The sequence below is a fragment of the Pleurodeles waltl genome, chromosome 4_2 (genome assembly GCF_031143425.1).
Source record: "Pleurodeles waltl isolate 20211129_DDA chromosome 4_2, aPleWal1.hap1.20221129, whole genome shotgun sequence".
Classification (NCBI taxonomy): Eukaryota; Metazoa; Chordata; class Amphibia; order Caudata; family Salamandridae; genus Pleurodeles; species Pleurodeles waltl.
The window spans coordinates 867,436,014-867,456,958 of NC_090443.1; the positions used below are offsets into that span (position 1 = coordinate 867,436,014).

General features: G+C 41.6%; 1 protein-coding gene across 6 annotated transcripts in view; it reads left to right on the plus strand.

Moving 5' to 3' along the window:
* The window catches only part of SSBP3 (single stranded DNA binding protein 3), a 277,102-nt gene that overhangs the window by 253,897 nt on the left and 2,260 nt on the right, over positions 1-20,945 (plus strand). For all 6 annotated transcript variants that reach the window (XM_069232624.1, XM_069232625.1, XM_069232626.1 and 3 more), the window contains 4 exons: positions 4,930-5,000; positions 7,730-7,808; positions 13,474-13,502; positions 14,246-14,347. In XM_069232624.1, the coding sequence (XP_069088725.1) occupies positions 4,930-5,000; positions 7,730-7,808; positions 13,474-13,502; positions 14,246-14,347 (281 nt within the window). The remainder of the gene's footprint in view (positions 1-4,929; positions 5,001-7,729; positions 7,809-13,473; positions 13,503-14,245; positions 14,348-20,945) is intronic.

The window sequence follows — 20,945 nt, forward strand, 5'->3', positions numbered from 1 at the left end:
CAAACAAAAATATTTGACTGCGTTAAGACTACCACAATAAAGCAATCCGTGCAATGCCATGGTGGTAAATTATATATTTCTCATGGGCTGACCGGGAGCTTGAGCCATACTTAGATGTCATGATCCACCACGAATGCAGTCAGTTGATATAAAGTTTAGGCTGAGTGTTTACCTTTTGAAGGATTGAAAAACAAGTAGGGCACTCAAAACTGTTTGGTCATGCAGTGATATCACACTTAAACCTACAGTAAATGTTTGCTGTTCTGTCAGTTATAAAATAATGTAAGAAAATATGTATTAGTTACTTTGTTTAGATCTTGTGATGTATGGCATGGATCCCATCAAATATGCTATTCTACTGAGAGTACCTCAGGAATATATTCTATGAAATTTAATAATTTGCACCTGACCCATTTGATTAAAGTATGCAGTGGCATAGAGGACTTTAGTCGATTGCTGTTTGTACTTTAATTATAAGTGTTTGATTTGTAAACATTTCAGTGTGAATTATTGTATTTGGTTTGTGTGGATTTTTTTATTGAATCATGAAATAAGTTTATGATGATGATTATGCTGTTGGCCATGCCTGATTGCTAGTTAGCCCAAGGGTTTGCAGACCCATCACCAAAGTACAGAGTCATTGTCTAGCTTTGGTTTGCCTTTTATGGTAGGAAAGTGTAAAGTTGGCATCTATAGTAGCAAGGACATATCTATATATACATAACCTACTCTTGATGCTACTTGTTAATGCATACAAAATGATGTACATGCTCCCATTGCTATCTTCAGACCATTGCTCTGCTGGACAATGTGGGCATTGATTTCCATGGGGTACAAGATGGAAACAGGAACCAACCTACTGGTTAAACGTGCAGTGCTCCCAATAGAGCCACCATCACAGTTATGTGTCAGAAGCAGAGCCCAAACATATCCTAGACATTGCTGTAGTGTTTTTTTCTTGGTTAGCTACCACAGTCTGCAAGCTGCTTGGCTTTCTTAAATTTCAGATTCTTTAGCTTGCAAGGACTTAGTTTCCATGAGGAGAAAAAACATATTGTGCATTAACCATTTAACATTTAAATATGTATGTTTACACAGTTGTGCACGGAGGCACGTTTAAGCTGTGAGCGACCCACTGCGTTGTTTAATTGACTGTCTTTTCATAAATTCATCTGTAAGCTTTTGAAATTAGCAGAATGTTTGTAAAGTACAAGTCTTAGAGTTATTAATGCAATACTTTCAGCTCTATTCAATAGATTTCTCTATAGTGAGCGCCATATCCATTTCAATGCTCACCAGAAGTAGACACTTGCCTAAGTGTGGAGGTAAAAAAGAAAACGGTGGGGCTACATGATCAATGGGAAGAAGTTTTTGGATGCACATGGTGTGCATTATCCCACCATCTAGTAGTTGGGTCCGGAATTCTCCCAATTTTTGTTGGTGGGCGTCAATGGACCCCCATTTGGTGACCCTTGTGACATCCTACTGCTTCCTTTGGATATTCCCACCTTTAGTCGCCATCTTTAATTTTTTTTTGTGCCGTTGGGTCTGGATGCTTCGCTGAAGGCTCTCCAAAACCAGGAGGATTTGAGAAAAGTTCAGGAGAAGTTTGCCGAAAGTTCACCAAATTCTGAGCAGAACACAGACAGAGGTACCGGAGGAGAATTCAAGACCCAAGACGTACACAAATAATTTTTGAGGATTCCTGTGCAGAGGGCTCCCTGTGCCTACTAATGGGGAAGACTCTGTTGCAGTTCTGTCTGAAATGCCACCACAAATACTTGCAGAAGGACAAACACCTGGTCTGCAACCTCTGTCTGCCCTTAGACTATTGAAGCGATGACTGCAATGTCTGCTCCGTGTTCACCTCGAAGATGCTGAGGGTTAGCGAAAGACAGAGGCTAGCCCATCAGACCATGCAGGGACAGCAGACTGCTCAATCCTTAAGAGACCTGGGTCTCTTGAGCAACAAGAAGGAAAATGTCGCCAACGGCATAGGGGGAAACTTAGGATGCCGACTTGCGGGTTGTTGATGTCGAAGCCCAGGCCTCCAAGAAGACAAATAGGTGAGGTAAGAGTCATCAACCTCGAAGAAAATGCCAGAGTTTTAAAAATCTGACTTGCGGGTGTCAAAGGGAGCCTCAGCATCGAAGCTCTCACTGACTGCAGGCATGCCCTGAGATGTAAAGTCCCTTGGATTCCTTGAAATGGACATCGCCCAAGAAAGTACTCCAGAAAAAAAGCAGTTGAAGGATGGACGAAGGAAAGACGTTTAGATGGTCAAAAGAGAGGTCACAAGAAGAACATCGAAACTTGGCCATAGATATTTCTTCGGAGCAATATTTAACGTTGCAGAGAAAGACAAAGGCAAAAATCGATTCTGAAGAAAGACCGGCAGAAATCAAGAAGAGGCATCTAAAAGTCGAAATAGCCACACTTTTACAAGATGTTTTTTCACAGCCCCAGTAATTAAAAGATTCTTCAAAGGGGCAAATAGAATTGCACCACCAAGGAAAATACCAGCACCCACATGGAATCTAAATGTGGTACTCACGCAGTTAATGAAGGTGCTCTTTGAACCATTGCACAAGGCATCATTAGAAATGTTCACCCTAAAAACACTATTTCTGGTGGCCAAAACATCACTGTGCAGGGTGAGTGTATTGCAGGCACTCAAGCTTCAAGAGCCACATACCTTCAGGTTCACAACTACTGGCGTGAAGACAGACCCACAGTTCTCGACAAATGTAATCTTGCAGTTTCACATGAATCAAACTATACAAATACCAAGTTTTTTCTAAAAACCAAAATCACACGCTGAAAACACTGCACCCATTGGAGCAATGCATGCCATAATGTATTATATCAAAGACAAAACCAAGCAAAGACAAAGCAGTTTTCTTGGACGACCAGTATCTAAGAACACAATTGCAAGATGGCTAGCACAAACTATTCAAATGTGCTGCACGAACGCAGGAGAATCAATTGCGGTTTTAGCAAATACACTCTTCTGTAGACATTCAAATGAACTAGGATGCACAAATGGGACAAATTCAACATCTGTTTACCAATCAATGCTAATGTTCAACCCAATCACCACAAAATTAACAAACCGCTACCTAATCTATGTGAGAATGTGAATCCAGAAAAGTCACGCTGCAAAATGAATAGTATCTTGCCTCTAGGTGTAGTTTGAAAATGTTCTGGTTTCACAAGCGACCCACCCATCTCTATCAAGAAGGTGGAAGGAAGGAACAAGATACAAAAAAACACTACACAACAGAATAATGCATAGCGTGTGAATCCAGAAAATTCTTCAAGCTGCAAAACTTCACTTACAGACAAGAAACTATACATTATTTGACAGTCACTCGGACAATGGGGATTGTCCAGACTGGAGAGAAGAGTAATGAAAAGGAGATGAAAGGGTCTTTTTTTGATATGTTATGGTTTGGTATGGTTCTTTCTCAGGTGATTTGTAGCTTTCTTTGTCCATTGGTTAATGCATGTGCAGTTGATACTAGCTAGCAAATGAAAGACTGATTTATTTTTTAAACCACATTAGGGATGTATAGACAAGCTTTGGCTAAGCAAATTGGTCCTGCCTTTGAGACATTTTGGCCGTGCTGGTGCCATTTGCTCGTGCTTTACAGCATTGACATTGCAGATGCTGTACAGCATTGATATTGCTGATGTTGTACAGGAGGAACATAAGGGAAAAAGACGCAATGAAATGGCTGCATGATTTTCTATGTTTATGGTTGTGTTACACGAGTCCCCTTTCTGTTGTATTTATTGATCCCAGCTGGTTCGGTAAATATAAAAATTCAAAAACTATTTTAGAAGGGCCAGGAGCAATTTGCTGTCTGTCCTCCCAGAAAATAAATAATAAGAAAACAGATATCGCTTGGGAGGGATGCCTGCAACAGAGAAGCGGGTAAGCATAGCAGGTCGCAGGAGGCACACGAGGAAGGGAACAAGGAGGTCGGGGAGACTCACTCAAGGTAGAGAACAACACTAAAGCAAAGGGGAGAAACACACTGGCAAAGCAAGACTGAGCGTGGGGATGATGGGAGAAGCACATGGGCAATGATGAGCAGCACTGAGCAGTGGGGACAAGCACACAAGGGAAACAGCTGGAAAACAAGCTCTCATGGAGCTATTAAGCAAAAAGAAAAAAAAAGTAGCTCTCTGACAGTGAGCTGTGGAAAGACACAAGCTATGCGACGGATGAGGGACGAACACAAGACTGACAAGACAAGCCATTGAATAAGAAGCAAGGAAATAAGAGTAATAAAGCCAACCATTGGTTAAGCCGAGAGTGGACTTTAAGCTCACTGTATGTTGTTAGTAAGCTGACAGTAGGTCTTTTGCCACCAGGCACCTTTGCTGTCTAGTTGACTAGTCCTAATGAGAAACCCGGAGGCTTGTGAAGGGGAGCACAATTGGAAAGGACCAGTCCCTTTTCACCCCAGTTAGTTTTTGATGCAGTGTTGAGTTAAATGTGATTTTGAGCGTATGTTCTTAGTTTATTAGGAATTCTGTCTATATAAAGACATGAAACTTATCTGAAGTCGAGAGCTCAGATTAAATCCCCATCTCATACCCTTCTCCCCTGTAAATAGCCGTGGGGACTGGTGTGCAACACCAGACAGTACACATTGCGAATGCTTAGCTCCCTTCGTTCGACTCTTGTCATAATAAATGTTAATCCTCGGTTCAGCAACTATGTACTCTTTTACACTTTAATATTTGCAATTATAACCTTTGTGAATCTTCATTAAAGACAAATTACCCAGAAAATGGTGGCACTTAGAGAGAATTTAAGGTGATAAAATGCCGAAGGGGGGGGAGTTGAAGTGCAGCAAGTTGGTTTTAATTAAGAAACAAATTAATCACCCTGACTTAATGTGTTTCCCTGTTTTCCAGATTCAACAAATTCAAGTGACAACATCTACACAATGATTAATCCTGTACCGCCTGGAGGCAGCCGATCGAACGTGAGTCTGGGTTCTCAAAACCTGCGTGTTTGATTCCATAACACATCATAATCAGCTTATCAGCTGGTTAAGAATATACGTGTTAAATTGAATTCTGCCATTTGTTAGCTAGCAGGAAAAAAAGACAGGCAGATAATATTCAGTGGATTCTGGGAGATATTTTTGGAAGCTTTCTTATTCGCAGTGATTCTTTACTTGGCTTTCAGTTATTAGGCTCTGTCCAAGGGAGTGCGTGGGAGGACGGGCGCAGAGGGCAGCACCTTGCATTTTGGAGAGCTCCAGTCGTCTAATGCTGTTGGCTGTTTGGGTGAATTCTTCCACTTCCACTGGAGTGCTTGTATTGAATTTCATGATGGACTACTTTACTACTGTAGATATTTCTGGTTGCTCCTCTTGGCTCCTTCCTGTATATCTTTTCCTCTTTCTCTCCAATGCTGACTACCGTTAACCCATCAAACCAAGACCTGTTGGCATTAGCAGTGCTTGTTTTTATTGCATGCACATTTCATCAGCTGTGTCTTTGATCGGCTCTTCCACAAATGTCCTAGCTTTGATATAGCAAAAGCTTTGGAACAGTATAGTTACAAAAGAACACATTAAACAGTGTTGTGTTTTGTATTCGGCTCCATTGCCTCAAGATGTAATAGTCTTGGGGAGGTAAACGTGAAAATACAATACTATTAAAAAAAAAATCAGAATGGGTACAGATGAGTATAGTGTGTTAACTAAATCTAACTATCATTTTTTAAACAAAGGGCTAAGGTTAAATGGGATGAAGGGGAAATGGGGCTATTGAGGGAAGGGTTATGAGGGGTCTCCCACACGAGTAAACCTAAAAAATGAAAAGGATATTTTTTTTGATTAGCCTCGAAATTCCCAAGAAAAATATCCATATTATTTGAGGAATCGCTTAGATTTTGACCACCTGACTTGAACCGTGTGAAATTAACAACAGGAATACATGGAACCCCTCAAATATGAGGTGCTGTAGCTAGAACAGGGTTTTCTATGGGCATGGGTGAGTCAGATTAAAGAAGTTAAGGTGTAATTGGAGAGGGGGTTAGAACATGTTCCTGTGACATGACATAAGACAATTCTTTGTACACATACTTCCATTATACTTTTGGATGGCTATTGGGCAAGCCGCACCCTTCCCCAAATTCAGGTAATCTGAAAGAATAATAATGAAGCACCTTCACATTGCATAGGTTCTCCTTCACCTCCGATCTATAAATGAAACCCCCACACCTAATGCACCTCTCTTTAGGAGCAGAAACGACTCCATATGAAGGAAATCTCCACATGTAAGAGGATCAAGTGGCTGGTTCACTAGTCTACACTAAAGAGAAAGAGTAACAAAAACACAGTCCTAGGTTTACTGGTGAGGATTGCCATCAGTGAAAGAAAAAGGTACTCTGGTACCTTAATGTTGACTAGGTCCCTCCCCTCTGACTCATCCCAAGCCTCTTTTACTACTGTGAACTCCCAAAAAACTCATTCCAGACTCTTCCCTCTGTTCAGCTTTTAACCCATTCATCCAACTAAGTGACTCACTGGCTCATCCTAAACCACTTTTACTACTAAACTCCCAAATAATCTGTTCATCCAATAAATAGACTTGCATGTCTACCTCCCCCACTGCTCCCAATAACAATTTTTATTTCACCCTACTCATCCAACCTTGGGGTCCAGCTTAACTTGCTATATACTCCAACTCCTCATCGTGGGTATTAGACGCTATAAAAATACAATTACAATAGGTGCGCCTCAGCAGTCTCTTTTGGCTTTCTGCAATAGCTTTAGACTCCTCACTAATTTGTCATTGGCATACTTTTCACGCCCAGTGGTTGTTGTAATGTTTAAGCAATTCAAATCTTTAACCTTTTTATATGGCACTCATCTGCCAAGAGTCCTTTCTTGGGCTATTTCTTAGCTTTCCTCCTGCCTTCTTTACGTCCTGCATTGTCGAAGGGTCTGTAGAGCGGGCTTCTTTCTGATATTGATCATTAATTGAAAAGTAAATGGGAACAGTAGTACACAAATATCAAGGCCTACGCTTGGTGCCCTTTCAGCCAAGAATAAACCTCCTTGGATGATGAGAGAGTAGTTTAAGGACAAACATCTTTATCCCACATCTCACGGGGTCCGCTTTCAGAGATTTGCACGCAGACAGTGTGTGCTGCCTCGCATGTCCTTTAATAAGCGTTAGACCAGTTAAAAAAAAAAATACACAGTCGGTTTGGTTTAGGTCAGGCAGATGTTTCTTTGCTCAGTACATTGCTCCCAGAATCTAGGAATTAAAGAGTGCTGGATGTAAGGATAGTAAGATCCTACCTCATATAATTCATTGAGATCTACAGGTCCTTCCATGACCAGTGTGCAGACCTTTATACGCTGGCTTATCTAGTGGTTTTTGTAATGTTTCTTTTCCCTTTTTTTTTCTTTTTTTGTGTGTTTGTTTTTAGAGACGGGTAAGTGGTGTAAAGGACCCGACCCACACTGCAGCATTGCACTATGTGCCCCCTTGCTTCTTTGTTTTCATACTCCCATTTCTATTCATGATAGTAAGTGATTAAGATATCAATAATTAACTGGGTCTCTGTAATTGCTTGTAAGTTTTTTTGCAAAAAAAACTAAATTTACACTATTTTTAAGATTGCAGATTTAATAGCAATACTTGCCAAATGCCAGAAAAAGCTGAATATTATTTTCTTCTGTTCTATTTTTAGTTCCCTATGGGCCCTGGTTCTGATGGGCCCATGGGAGGCATGGGTGGAATGGAGCCACATCACATGAATGGATCATTAGGTAAGGTATAATCTGCTGAATGAAAATAAATGTGGAGTGACCTCAAATGTTTGACTTCATACCATGCAGTTAACATGGCCAGACTGTAAATGGTGCTACGTAAGAGGCATACGAAGATTTGTTTGCTATTAGAGTTTAGAAACATGAGGATTGTTACCTACCTTGTAAGCATCTGTTTGTTGAATGTAGCACTGTAGATTCACATGCTGTGCACACTCCTGCCATCCTACCAACAGACTGCTTTTCTTCAAAGAAGTCTTTCGAGTCACGAGATCCAGTGATGGCTACTGTTTGAGGTAATGCGCTTGGTGAAGCTAGATAGTGCGTATAGTGATGGCCATGCATTGTGAATGAAAAAGAGAATATCTAAAAATGTGTATATTATCTGACACACAGCCGATGATTGCTGAGGAGGTGGGTGGGTGCATGTCAATCTACAGTACTGTGAATCTACAGCACTACATACAGTGAAATGATGCTTACAAGTTAAGTAACAATCGATTTGTAGCATGTGTTGCTGTGCATAGACTGTAAAGCAGTTCTTCCCATGCAACAGCTAGTCATTGGATGTTGCAGATGCTTGGAATAAAGTTCTCAGTATGGCTTGTTCTACACATGCCTTTTGGGTGCGAGGACAACCACACAATTCTGTCTGTTAAATGTTATTGGAGTTGACCAAGTAGCTACTTTACAAATGTCTGCTTTGCGAATGAAACTAATGGAAGCACCTTTCTTTCTAGTTGAATGTGGGAGGAAGGTGGGAGGCGGGGGGGGGGGTGTTAACCAGTAGAGCCCTTTTGGCTTTGGTGTACTAAGTTTGAATTCATCTGATTATCCATCTAGCAGTACCGGCTTTGGATATAGTGTAACCGTGCCTTGGGTTAGGGGAAGCTACAAACAGCTGTTGTTCGTTTTTTTTTTTTTTTTTTTTAAATGATTTAGGTCGTCAATGTAGCTTCAGCTACCAAGCCCAAATTTTGGGAGAAAACTGCCAGCTCAGTAGTTTGAGATGAAAGGACGACAGAACTTTGAGCCAATATTTTGGATTAGGTTTTTGGACTACCCTGCCTTGATGCATTTCGAAAAACCGCTCTTCTAAAGTGAGCACTTGTATTTCCCTAACCCTTCACAAAGAGGTGTTTGCAAGAATACCACTTTCTATGGAAGGTTTTGAGCTGGACAGGAATGCCAGGACTCTAAAGGGGCCCCACAAGTCTATTTAGTACCACTTTGAGATTCTGCGCTGGAGCAAGTGGTGTTCTTGGAGGTATTATCCTTTTCAGACCGCTTTGACAACAGGTATTGCAATCAGATCTACATTTTTTGTTGACCAAATTGGACGTACCAGTGCAGGACTTGTGGGTGGAGTTCTCACTAGTGGGCTTGTTGCTGCGTCCTGCTTAAGAGGTCCGTCTGCAAAGTCATTGTCTACTCAAAGGAGATATTCTGCTACGAGTTGAATATGGTGCCGTAATGCCAGTCTCTGTGTGCTGTGTTAAACTGAGACAGCAGTAGGGAAGGAGTGCCTCCCTGTTTTTGTATGTTATACATCACTGCCATATTGTCTGTTTTTATAAGGACTATCTTGTGGTGAATGTATGATAGGAAGGCTTTGAGCACCAGCTGAATTGCAAGGATCTCTGGAAAACTGTTACGATGAGATCTTTGTTGAGCAGGTCATACTCTTTGGACTGACAATTCCAACGTGTGCACCCACCAACACTTGAGTGAATCACACTAGTCCTCCTCTGCTGTAAATCCATCACATCAGACATGGGTTTGCTGATTGTTCAAATGGGCTTCACACTTACCTCTCTTATCTTCCTCCTTACATTCGCCTACATCAGGTCAAATTTCAGTATATCATGCCTCCTATGTAAGGCAGGAAGACAGCCTCTTGTTGGCCAAGGCACCATGGAATGGGCACCAAACTCTGAGAAGGGTGGGAGTGCAACTCCTGCTACCACTTTGTGCTAAAAGACAGATAATGTCCTTGAACTTGCAGTATGCATATTATCCTACCCTATTTTGCAGTTTTGTTAACACAATTTATGGTTCATAGTGAGGTTGAAATCCTTTTAAATTGCCAGGCTGCCCTTTGGCCTTGCCTGAGCCCCTTGGGTCTTCACAAATATAATTGCGGTTATCAAGGTTCAACTTCGGAGGTCGGAGATACACGTACTTCGGTACTTGAGCAACTGGCTGCTCAAGGGACCTTGTCGCAGTAAGTTGCAGACCACCGCCAGATAACGGCCACTCACTTGATCTTTTTGGGGTTTCGCATCAGCAATCTAAAGTCCCACCGAACTTACACAAAGACTTCCCCCTTTATAGTGGCTATCCTGCGTTTGGTGGCATTCATGGTCTTTCCACCAACTCAGTCAGGCTGGGACATTCAGAATGAGCCCGGTGTTTTGGGCTCAGTTCTAGGTTTTGTGCTGATGGTTCAGAGGCTTCTTGGGGTCCTAGCCGCATGTAGCCTCCTTGTCCCATATGCCAGAGGGCAGAGGCGCACCCCACTGTAGAACCTCAGCTTTCAATGGGCCCAGCAATCTAGCGGTCTCTGATTCCATCCAGGTTTCTGAGGAGATGGCTTGGGGTCTAATGTGGTGGCAGGCGAACACCAGCATGACCTGCAGTAGGCCATTTTCCCTTCCCATCCAGATGTTATGGTTGTTGAGGACATGTCACGACTGGGGTGGGACTCTTCTGGGATAAGGGGAGGTACAAAGGCCTCTGGTCTCTCCATGAAATGCCAGCTTAGATTTTGTAGATGGCTGGACCAGCAGATGTTTCTAATGGCCAATGACCTGCCAGAGTCGCTGAATGTCCGAGCAGGTGAGCTGAATAGGCATCCCTTATCGAACCACTAATGGCGCCTGCCCGGGCTAGATCCGCCTACCACCACAGAGATTGTGCATTGTTAAAAATGTTGCTCATTAGAGTTCCCTCAAAGTGAGTCAATGAGAGATGCATTTAGTCTTCTGTACACATTCCAATGATTACTTCTCTTGGCCAGAGTTCTGAAGAAAAGTAAAGCAGACCAGGTTTAGGTCATCTTGGCAGCCCCAGTTGCAGCTAACCAGGTGTCGTACCTAGATCACTCGAGCCTGAACATTTATCCCTCCATTCCGGTTGCCTCTTGTCTCAGCAGCAGGGGAGTGCTTACACCCAAATTCCGACAATCTACACCTTCTGGGATGGATTTTGAGTAGTGACAGCTGAGTTCCTTTGATTTGCCACTAGCGATAGTTAGTCATCTTTGCAGCCAGATGTCCTTAAATGAAATACATGTATGCTGGGCATAGAGAGAAGTTTGTGGCCTGCTGTAGGACTTGTCCTCTTGATTCTCTGCAGACCTAACTTTCCGATGTATTGCTGCTTATTTTGTTGCTGGCCCCCAAAGTCTTGCAGTGGGCACAGTTAAGAGTTATGTGTTAGCTGTTTCAGCTTTTTTGTTTAATTTACCTGTAGTGATGCACTTTCTCTGAAACCTTTTGAGTGCCACAGAGGAATCTCAATTTGGTCCTCACAATGCTCATACACACAGTGTTTGAGTTAATGCATAGTTGTTTTCTACAACTCCTGCCCTTCTCACTGTTGTCGCTTCTGCATGCTGTTTGAGTGAACTCTAGGAGCTTGTAGTGTAGCCTTTCTGCACCACTTTTTTCCAAATAAATTGGTGTTGAGAACTTGGGCTGCCTTCCTGCCAAAAGTGACATCACATTGGCTTGCTCGTAAAACAGCCCTAAGCTTTTACATTTATGTACAAGGGAGCACTGCTCATAGCTGGTTTTACTTCGACCAAAGAAAAGGCAGGGCGAGGCAAATGAGGACTCAGTCAAGGTGGATAACCCTTTGAATAAAGATAAGTTGTGCGTTGGCCAGAAAGTAGGCCCCTAAAGGCATGAGGGCCCATTCCCCCAGGGCCAAAGCTGCAACATGTGCACTGGCAAGGATAGTGCCTGTCCTATACAGCTGCCAGGGTGGCAAGTAGAAATTGGTGCATAGGTTCACAAAGCGCTCCTGCCTATACAGCCAGATCATTAGAGAGGGCTATTTTGCCTGCTTATTCCAGCAAGACTTGGTCATTTGAGTCCACTTCTCAGACCCTCCCTCTATGGGAGTTACTACTGTGGTATCTATTCTAATGGTGGGGAATCTGCCATTACAAGTAGCAATCCGAAAAAAGTTACTTAACCTTGGGTAGCACACACTCTGGTGGATACTGTAACCAACAGTGGATTCCTCGCAGCAATATATTTTTGTCTTGCATGTGGGTGGAGTAAATACACACTACAGGCCACATGAAATGTATTTCCCATGCCACAGGTGCATTTTGTGCGACATGTCTTGTCCTTATGGACATGACCAAATGGATGAAACCAATTTTGCCACTACTGTTTTAGGGCAAAGGATCGAGTGTGGGGCTGAATAGCAGTATTACAGCGCACAGAACCCAGATACCAGCATAAATAAGGACCGAAGAGAGTTGAAAAATCTCATGTGACCATGCAGAATATGTGAATTTGCTACAATGAGTCACTACAAAAAATAAAAAAAGACAATGAAATGACAGGAGCTTTGGGATCTCTAAAAACCGGAGGATCCTTTAGAAGGGGAGCACCAAATAATAGATGGGGGACAGGACATCCACTCTTTCAGCTTCAGCAGCAGTTCTAATGCAGTCATTCATCAGGATTGCATGTGACATCAACTCAGTTTTAGCCCTTTGGACAGCTGACACACCCCTTTTGAGCCAGGGGCGATAAGGAGGTCAGAGCTCAAAATGTTCAGGACAAACGACAAAAGTACTCCCAAACCACCCCAAAACATGACACCAGTAGGGGGGCGGACTGGGGAGGTTCCTAAGAGAACAGAAAAGAATATCTAACTTCCAATGCCCACAAAGGAAAAGCAGCATTTGCAAAGCCAATAATAGATCTTGACATTTTGACGTACTGGCGGTGTTTGTTCAAGCTGCAGAGCATCCCGCGATGCTCACCATGTGAATATAGAAAACTATTGTACCAGGCAGGTCACTTTTTTCAGCTTCCCTTGTCATAGAGGAACAGGTGTGTAGAGTACACGTTCAGGCTCAGTCTTCAGTGAGAACTGATATTGCTTTGTGAAGTGAAGGAAAATGTGGGTGAAGCTAAGTTAAACAACCAGGACCCAAAAGTCCACACGATTAAATCGTGTGCTAATTTATTAAGGGTTATGTCTAAACTTCAAATTCTGATTATGATGAAGCGCTGGTCAAGAAACATAAACAGAATGAGTGATTTGTCCTGTGCAAAATGGTGATGTACTCGGCGATGTTTAGTTGCCACACTATCAAACGTGACTAGGTCCATTTAGCTAAACGTAATGGTAGGAACAAGAGCATGGTGGCCTCTACTGTATGGGGAGCTTACATGTCACTTTTCCCGTTAGTACTTACAGGATGCAATGTAATGTTGAAATGTTGAAATTCAATACACCTGCATGAAAGCTATTTATAAACCACTCTTTAGAGTGAATAATGTGTAAGGAATATAGTTGAAGGTATATTTGTATTCAGACAAAAATCATATGGACATTAAAAACGTAATTTTTTTTTTTTTTTTTTTATAAGTGGCACATTTCTTGAACACAAAGGTATCTTTTTTTTTTCTTCTCCTAGGGTCCGGCGACATAGATGGTCTTTCAAAAGTAAGTTACTGTATTGAAATGTGATCACGGAGTGTGAACGCAGGTCATAGTTAGCACGTTGAACCCTTTAATTCAGGAAAGAAGTTTCTGTGCTCTGTGTATGGTGAATTGTTGTCGTAGTGCACTCAGTATGTGTAATAGGGCAGTGGTAGGATGGTAAGTGGTAAAGAGTTTCCGCCGCAGACATTAAGGTTTTGTTTTTTTAACTTTTTGCATGCTTAGTGTAGCGTATGAAGGTTATAGAGTATGGTATGTGGAAAATAAATTCTATTTGTGACGTGCAGACAGCTTTTTGAAGCAATACATCAGAAGAATAGTCTTAAAACACAATGTAGCATTTTATACTCCTAATGTCTTTCTTATTAAAACATTAAAATATTGGGAGCTCTGTTGAAGTCAGTGTAATGCTCAGAACCAATGCTCCCATAGATTTTCTGCTCCAACATTCCAATGATTCTCTTGTTGTTTCTTTCTGTAATTTTTGTTAGAAGCCCGCTGTCCTCATTAAAGCACCTCACCTATGATCAGGGCTCTATTCTGGGATGAGGGACTTTACCAGCTGGTATAGCTCGAGGCAGTAGACTGCAAGGCTATAACTGTCAATAAGAATTGAAGGAAGGGCTGACATCAAATCAACTCCACTACAACCAGACATTAAAAGCCAGTTGAACCATGTACTCCAAGTGATGAAAGGCCTGTGTTTGCAAGAGGTGCACCCCTAATGTGACTTTACTTATTTGCAGAATTCTCCAAACAACATAAGTGGTATTAGCAATCCCCCAGGAACACCAAGAGATGACGGGGAACTAGGAGGAAACTTCCTGCATTCTTTTCAGAATGAAAATGTGAGTCTTTATCCGAAATACATACTTGACCTTGATTGCTTTCCTTCCTTTTTTTTACTGTATCTAGTAACAACGTAGACTGCGTTTTCCCCGTGAAGCTGCTGCTTGTTTTTTGGGCTCGGGAAAGACTGTTTACCAATAGAGAGACTTAACAAGTGTGTTCTGTAGGTTGAGTTGCAATTTTCAACCATGATTTTTACTCAACGTATCAGAGTTACACCATTTCTACTATATCTTCAGTCCCTCAGATCACCACCTTGCTTTTACACTGTTTGCAAAATGTTTTCTGCGATAGTGTCTTTCAAATTTCAGTCTTTTTTGTACTGATATGATGCGTAAAATAAGGATTTACTTAAACATGACTGAAACCCAATGCATTCATCATGATTCACATCCACACTATTACATCCGTTACTCTCTAGTCAGAACATTTAAAACTGTAAAAGGGTTTGAGATCCTGACCCCAGCAATACTCCAAACAGTACTACTGTTTCTGCTGTTTCACTGTGTGGCATCAGCACACTCTTGTTCCTCCTCAGTGCCCTCATTTTTTTCGACAATGTGTGCTCCTCTTTTTGGGTGTGGTACAGAGGGTGAACCTTTTCTCCTGCCCCAGTGGTCCAGACAGTATATAATTTGCCCAGTTAAAGGTGACGACAATATTTAGAATGCCACAGACCTTTCTTCCAGAGGAGCCGTACATGCATCCATTCCTGCTGTCTGACCAGTGTCATCAAACAAATGTGTGACCTCTCTGGATTCTTGGCATTAGACTGAACTAGTAGATTCCCCTAGAATAAAGCTATTTACCAAGAGGCTTGAGACCATGGGCATTCATGAAAATGAGGATGTTACGCCCCTGCAGGCAGGCGAATTAAGACTGCACTTGGTTGGCTTTTATGCTCCATACTCATCTAAAGGAGGTGCTCTTTAGAATCCAGAGGCATATATTTCACAGCAAAAATAATTAGAAGAACTGATGCCAGCAACCATTCAGAGTATCAGTCAAATAAATTTGAGCACACAGTTATTTTATTATGAAACATGTTTTGTGTTTGGCCATCCTATCTTACCTCTGCAGCGGAAAACCATCTCTATCTCAGTTGTAAATACATAGCTGTATATTTAATCCAGGAATTGGGTTTCTGTCCATGGGACTGGAACTAGGAAGCAAGTTTCAGATGTGAATATTGTGTTCAGTCTGACGTGTCAGGCTACGCATTCTAGGGGAGGGACAGTGGTACTGTGGCAGCATGATTCTGGTTGTGCACCAGACCCTAATCGGGAGCTTCATTTGACATTTGTCTCCATTAGTTGAATTTGGGAGTTAGCAAAGTCTTGCACTGGGGTCTTGGTGACACTGTAGCTATATTGCTGAGTCTGTGAATGGTTTTCTGTACATCCTTTATGACCCTACTGCTTCCAGGGATTTTCACCAAATTGCCCGCAGTGTATTATCTAAATGCCATCTTTTTGTGTCAGGGACTAGCACCTTGACCTCCTTCCCACTAAGTGACCATTTTGTGTTTCAAACCATGCCAGCAGGTGGAGCCACTCTTCTCGTTCGTTTGGTTAACTAGTGACACTTATGAATCCGGCTAAAATGCTTTACAAAGCACGTCAAAGTACGATTGCCTGGATTCCCAATAGTGTTACTGCTATAGAATGCTGAGGTGAGTCAAGGCGTCCTGTGGCTGTCAATGAGCTTTCATGCCTTTTGGGGTGTTCTGTTCCATTGATGTCTTTGATGTGAGGAACAACACTTTAAAAGTCAACAAGTTCATAAGAATCTCCTACGTCGCTGCAAAGAGTGATACAGAAAGGAAAATGCTAATGGTCTCCTTTGTACAGTAGTTCAGAAGACTCAGACGACCGTGTCTCATTGGTCCGCAACTACAGTTCTTCCATCCGTTTAACTCGACCACCAGGCGGTGGTTATTGTTGACGGTTCCGTTCTTTTTCAGGCAGCTCATTTGAGAAAGAAAAAAAAAACACTGGCAGAGTAAATAGGGACATTGTGAGATTCGGCTACTTGTGCACTCGATCATTCTCTTGGAGACTTTATTGGTGTTGCAACAGAGGGTGTTGGTGATGGGTTTTAAGGTCCTAGAGGATGCCCTATCTTTCGCTAGAATGAACTCTAGCCAGGCCACTTTTGGAAAAAGTGGATTTGGATGTGATTGAGTTTTGCAATATCTATTTCAAGTGGGATATTAGTATGCTTTCTTTAAAGTAGCAGTGACCTGAATTAATTATGCGTTTTGCAACCTTAATATGGAGCTCAATATCACATTTCCTGCATTGTTTGCCTTCACCAGGATCCCTGGGTCTCCACTCACACTTCTTTTGATGTAGCAGCTTTTCCAGTGTTACTCATCGCATGAAATTCCCTGCAAAGGCTGAAAACTTTTTTTTTGTTTTTGTTCTGCATGGGCCATCTATGCACAAAAAATATTGCCTCAGAATATTTTCCAGGTCTAAGAGGATGCTTGCAATCAAATTGTCTTTTACTATTGTGTATTTCTGCATGATAGACCACCCGAGCTTTACATTTTTTTAAACTTTCTTTTTAACACTTTTGACCAGTGGCCTTTCATGATTTAGAGAATAAAAGTACAAACCTCACAGCAGTGCATTATTTTGATGAGCGATAAAAATGTGTCTTTCAAAGTTTTGATGTTTTTAGTTTTTCTTCCTAAAGCTGCCATGCTTTGTCCAGGAATCGGCCTCGGCACACCTTTGGTACTCCTGAGTTTGCAGAAAGAAGGAAGATGATTGTAAGCTTGGTGTTCCACATTCCAGAGGCTGTTAGCAGCTGCCATATGGTTCTTTTGAGGGAAGGATGATATGTTCTGCGTAAAGGGCAGTGGATTAATGATTCTGAGCGATACCTGCAGTAAGGACATGCTGATTAATTGTTCTGGTGTTTCATGACCAGATGTTATTTGGGATAAAGAATGCTGCTCCGGACCGTGATGAGAAGTCTTTTCTATTCGAGATTGCAGTTCGAGGATACCTAGCAGGCTCTCAAGTTCTCAAATCTGAGAATCTCTGGCAAGAATGGGCTTTTCTTTGTTTAAGATGCCATTCTTTTATGTATGTACTCCTTCAGGGGTCTTTTGACTTGTTTTTTGTTGGATTTTTGGTGTATTTTGAGTTTTCTGTTCAGCTCGGATAGAACCTCATGCATATTGAGACGAATTGGGTTCTTCGAATTTATGGTTTCTTTTCATGCTCTCCCTAGCTGATGGTTTGATGGCCTGAACTATCTTTTAACGGTGAAAATAGGAGGACGATTGCAATTCCTTCCTCAAGCGAGATATACCCTAATTCTACTGCTATTGCAAAAGCTGTTGGGGAATTTGGCAAATTCTACAAAAAATAGGTAAGGGCGTGATAAAGCCCTGCCCAATTGGAGGGAAAGGAATACCTTTCAATAAAGTGGCCCAAGGGATACACTCCCCCAATACTGTAACATACATACACAACATGGGGTATCCCTTGCCTGCCAAGAGTTACTCCTATCCCACTTGGATACCCAGTCAGTTTTGAATGGAAAAAATACATCTTTTTTTTTTTATTATGACCCTCACCCACTCTAGTAGTGATATGCTTCATCATCAGGTCCAACCTGGCTCCTAAATGCAAGGAGGGGCTCAACCATATTCTAGGGAGCCCTTTTGATATTGTTGCTACCAAGTAGACAACAAGAATAAAAATACCTCAAACAGACCAAGGTGTCCCTTTTTATTAGTGGTCTATGTGTGTAGGGATTAAAAATTAATTTAGTGGGGAGGGGGGTGCTAGGCTAACCCTAGACTAGCCGTGAACATGTTTCAGCCCCTGTCGTAAGCCTCTCTGATCCAGGGCTTTCTTCAGGACATAATGAAATTGGTTGCTGTCGTGTAAAGTACATTCACACCTAGTCACAAATGTAGGACATTCAGCGAGAGTAAGATTACTCGCCTTTTTGTAGGATCGTAGTTCCCCTATTTGGGTATTCGTCATGCCTCTCGGGGTAGGGGAGCATGCCCCTGTAGTCACACATCCCTCAAGGGTCACGTGCTGCCTCAGCACCTACTTCTAGTGCCCGCTCTCTCCCGGCTTGTCCCATTTGATTTTGGCAAGCCAACCAATTTATTCTGTACGCTCTTCTCAAGTTGTCACATTACTAACAAGTCCAGTGTTCCTCCAGAACGTTGCACAGTAGCTCAGAATGCGTCCAACTTTGGATTGGGTCACTGTTTCCAGGCTACAAGTACGGATTTATTCTATGGCTTAATAAATCAGTATCACTGACTTTCAATCAGATCCCTTTGATTGTGGCCCCATATCATTACCTTGGATTTTAACAGACTGAGATAATCTTGCATTGTAGTTAATTGTAGCTGTAAAATGTTTGGGGTTTGTGCTGAAAAAAATGAATGGCCTGCCTATAGAAATATCAGAATATTTAGTTATGTACCATTGGGACGTCTGAGGTAGCACCCAGGAGTTCAGTATACAAATAGTTTGTGTGTAGATGAAACAAGAAAGGTGTCAAGATGCAGCAATGTTTGATTTTTCCATCACAACTGCTTGTTCTAGCACTTTCTACTCTCACCCTAACTTGATCTTTAGTTTTGTAATGGAGGACCACTGTTATTCATGAGAAGTGGTGGCAGTCCTGTGTTTCTCATTTAAGTACAAAGACAAAGTAGTCGGTTGTCCCTGCGGAATGCACGAGAAAAGCCCAGGAAGACAATATGCAGAGCCATTGGTTGTTTCATGAAAAATGTGTATACTGTGTGTTGGAGGTTAAAAATGCTGATTTATAATTGAATCCGTTCCTGACGCTGCCCTGTATGAGGTTTCGGACGTTGTTCTCAATCCAGTCATTTATATGCTTCAAAACTGTCTCTGAGAAGATTTTTTGCACCGTCTTTAAGGCTGACGGAGTCTAAAGGAGGCTGGGCCGTTGGTTTATCTTTTGTGGTACTTTTAGGTTTGCTTTCCATGAATCAAAAGAATCTTCCTTTATCGGCAAAGAATATAAAGCCTTCAGATTCGAAAGATGATCACCAGTCTGCAAAGTATTTGAAGCCTTTAGGCGGGGGAAAATATGCTGGCAGGGGGACCCTGTAATTTAGTTTTAGACCTGGAATTACGTTGTGGATTTTTTTCAAGTGCAAAGTAATTGAGCGGTCTCGGATTTCTTTTTCTAGCTGTTGGTATATGGTTTTGAGCTTTGAGAGTATCCTTCCTGGTTGAAGATATTTATGAAACATCCTATCAATTCTGCTTATCATTTGTGTTGCTATTAATGTTATTTTACGAGTTTGCCCAGGCTTGTTGCTAAAAACCTCCAAAACTCTTTAGTTTTTTTGGTCGCCACCAGTGGGTTCTACAAGAGAAGTAATTGCTGTTTTTTGCATTCCTTTTTCTTGGACTGGTTAGGCTTCTATACTGTGTTCCTAAGATTTTCATGTCTGATGCGTCCTTTTGTTTCAGGACAAAGTGGCGTTCTGATTTGGTCTTTTCACCCTCGCTATCAAACCATTTTTTTCACGTTGCATTTAGCTGTGAGGCATGATGATATTTTCGCAGTAAGATCCTCCTATGTTCTTGTGAACTTGTGAGTACTACATTTATTTTTTCATTTGGTCCGCGTGCTAGCTGCTCCAGCTTCAACTTAAAGCATTTGAGATTTACAGTTAAAGGGTTGGAAATTTACCCTTTTTAATCTTGCCCCAGTGAAGCCTGACCTTATTTCTGATTTCATTTCAAATTCCCAGCTTATTGTTTTTTTATGGTTCGGCCAAAGTGTGCAGGGAAGAACTCCTTTAGACATTTAAGTACTAATGTGCTTAACAGGAGGCAAAGTATTCAAATATTCTCAACCAGTAATCAAAAGATCATCATGTACTATTTTAGCATCTTTAGTAGAAATATGAAAATAAATCTGCTTATAATGTCTTAAATATCTTCAAATACTTGAAGCATTCTTTAAAGTCTATTTTTTTTTCTTAATTGACATAATCTGAATCTCTGGAATTCCATGTAATGCATTGGATCCATCAAAACCTAGTGGAATTCTTTCAGTTGTGATATGTGAGCTCCCGTTTCCAGTTGTTAATATCCCACAGTGATCAATTCATCCACAGCCAACACATTTTGAGATGAAAACCGCTTCTTGAGGGCTGTAATACAAGCGTGTTACGTAGGAGTTAGCATTAAATGCTCTGCCGATTTATCAGAACAATTGTGTGCTCACTGATGCCTATAAATTCATTATGTGCAGTATTTACACATTCCCGAAGTTCCATAAATTAATTCAAGGAAGTTATTCATTGAGAGTCGTATTTGTTTCTTACATGATTTATAAATATTTCAGATAGTTTAAATAGAAGAAAGAAAAAACGTGTGCTTAACCTTTTGCTCACCTGTGGGATTCGTACACCTCTTGGTAGAGTGACTCTGTGCAGGTCATCCACTTACTGCCCTCAAATGCATTGCTAGTGCAGCTCATCTCTTATGTACTACTGTGCCTATTGAAGGTGGGCTCAGTGATCTAACTAGTCATACAGACCCTGTTTATCCGTGGTTTGATAAGGTCTAT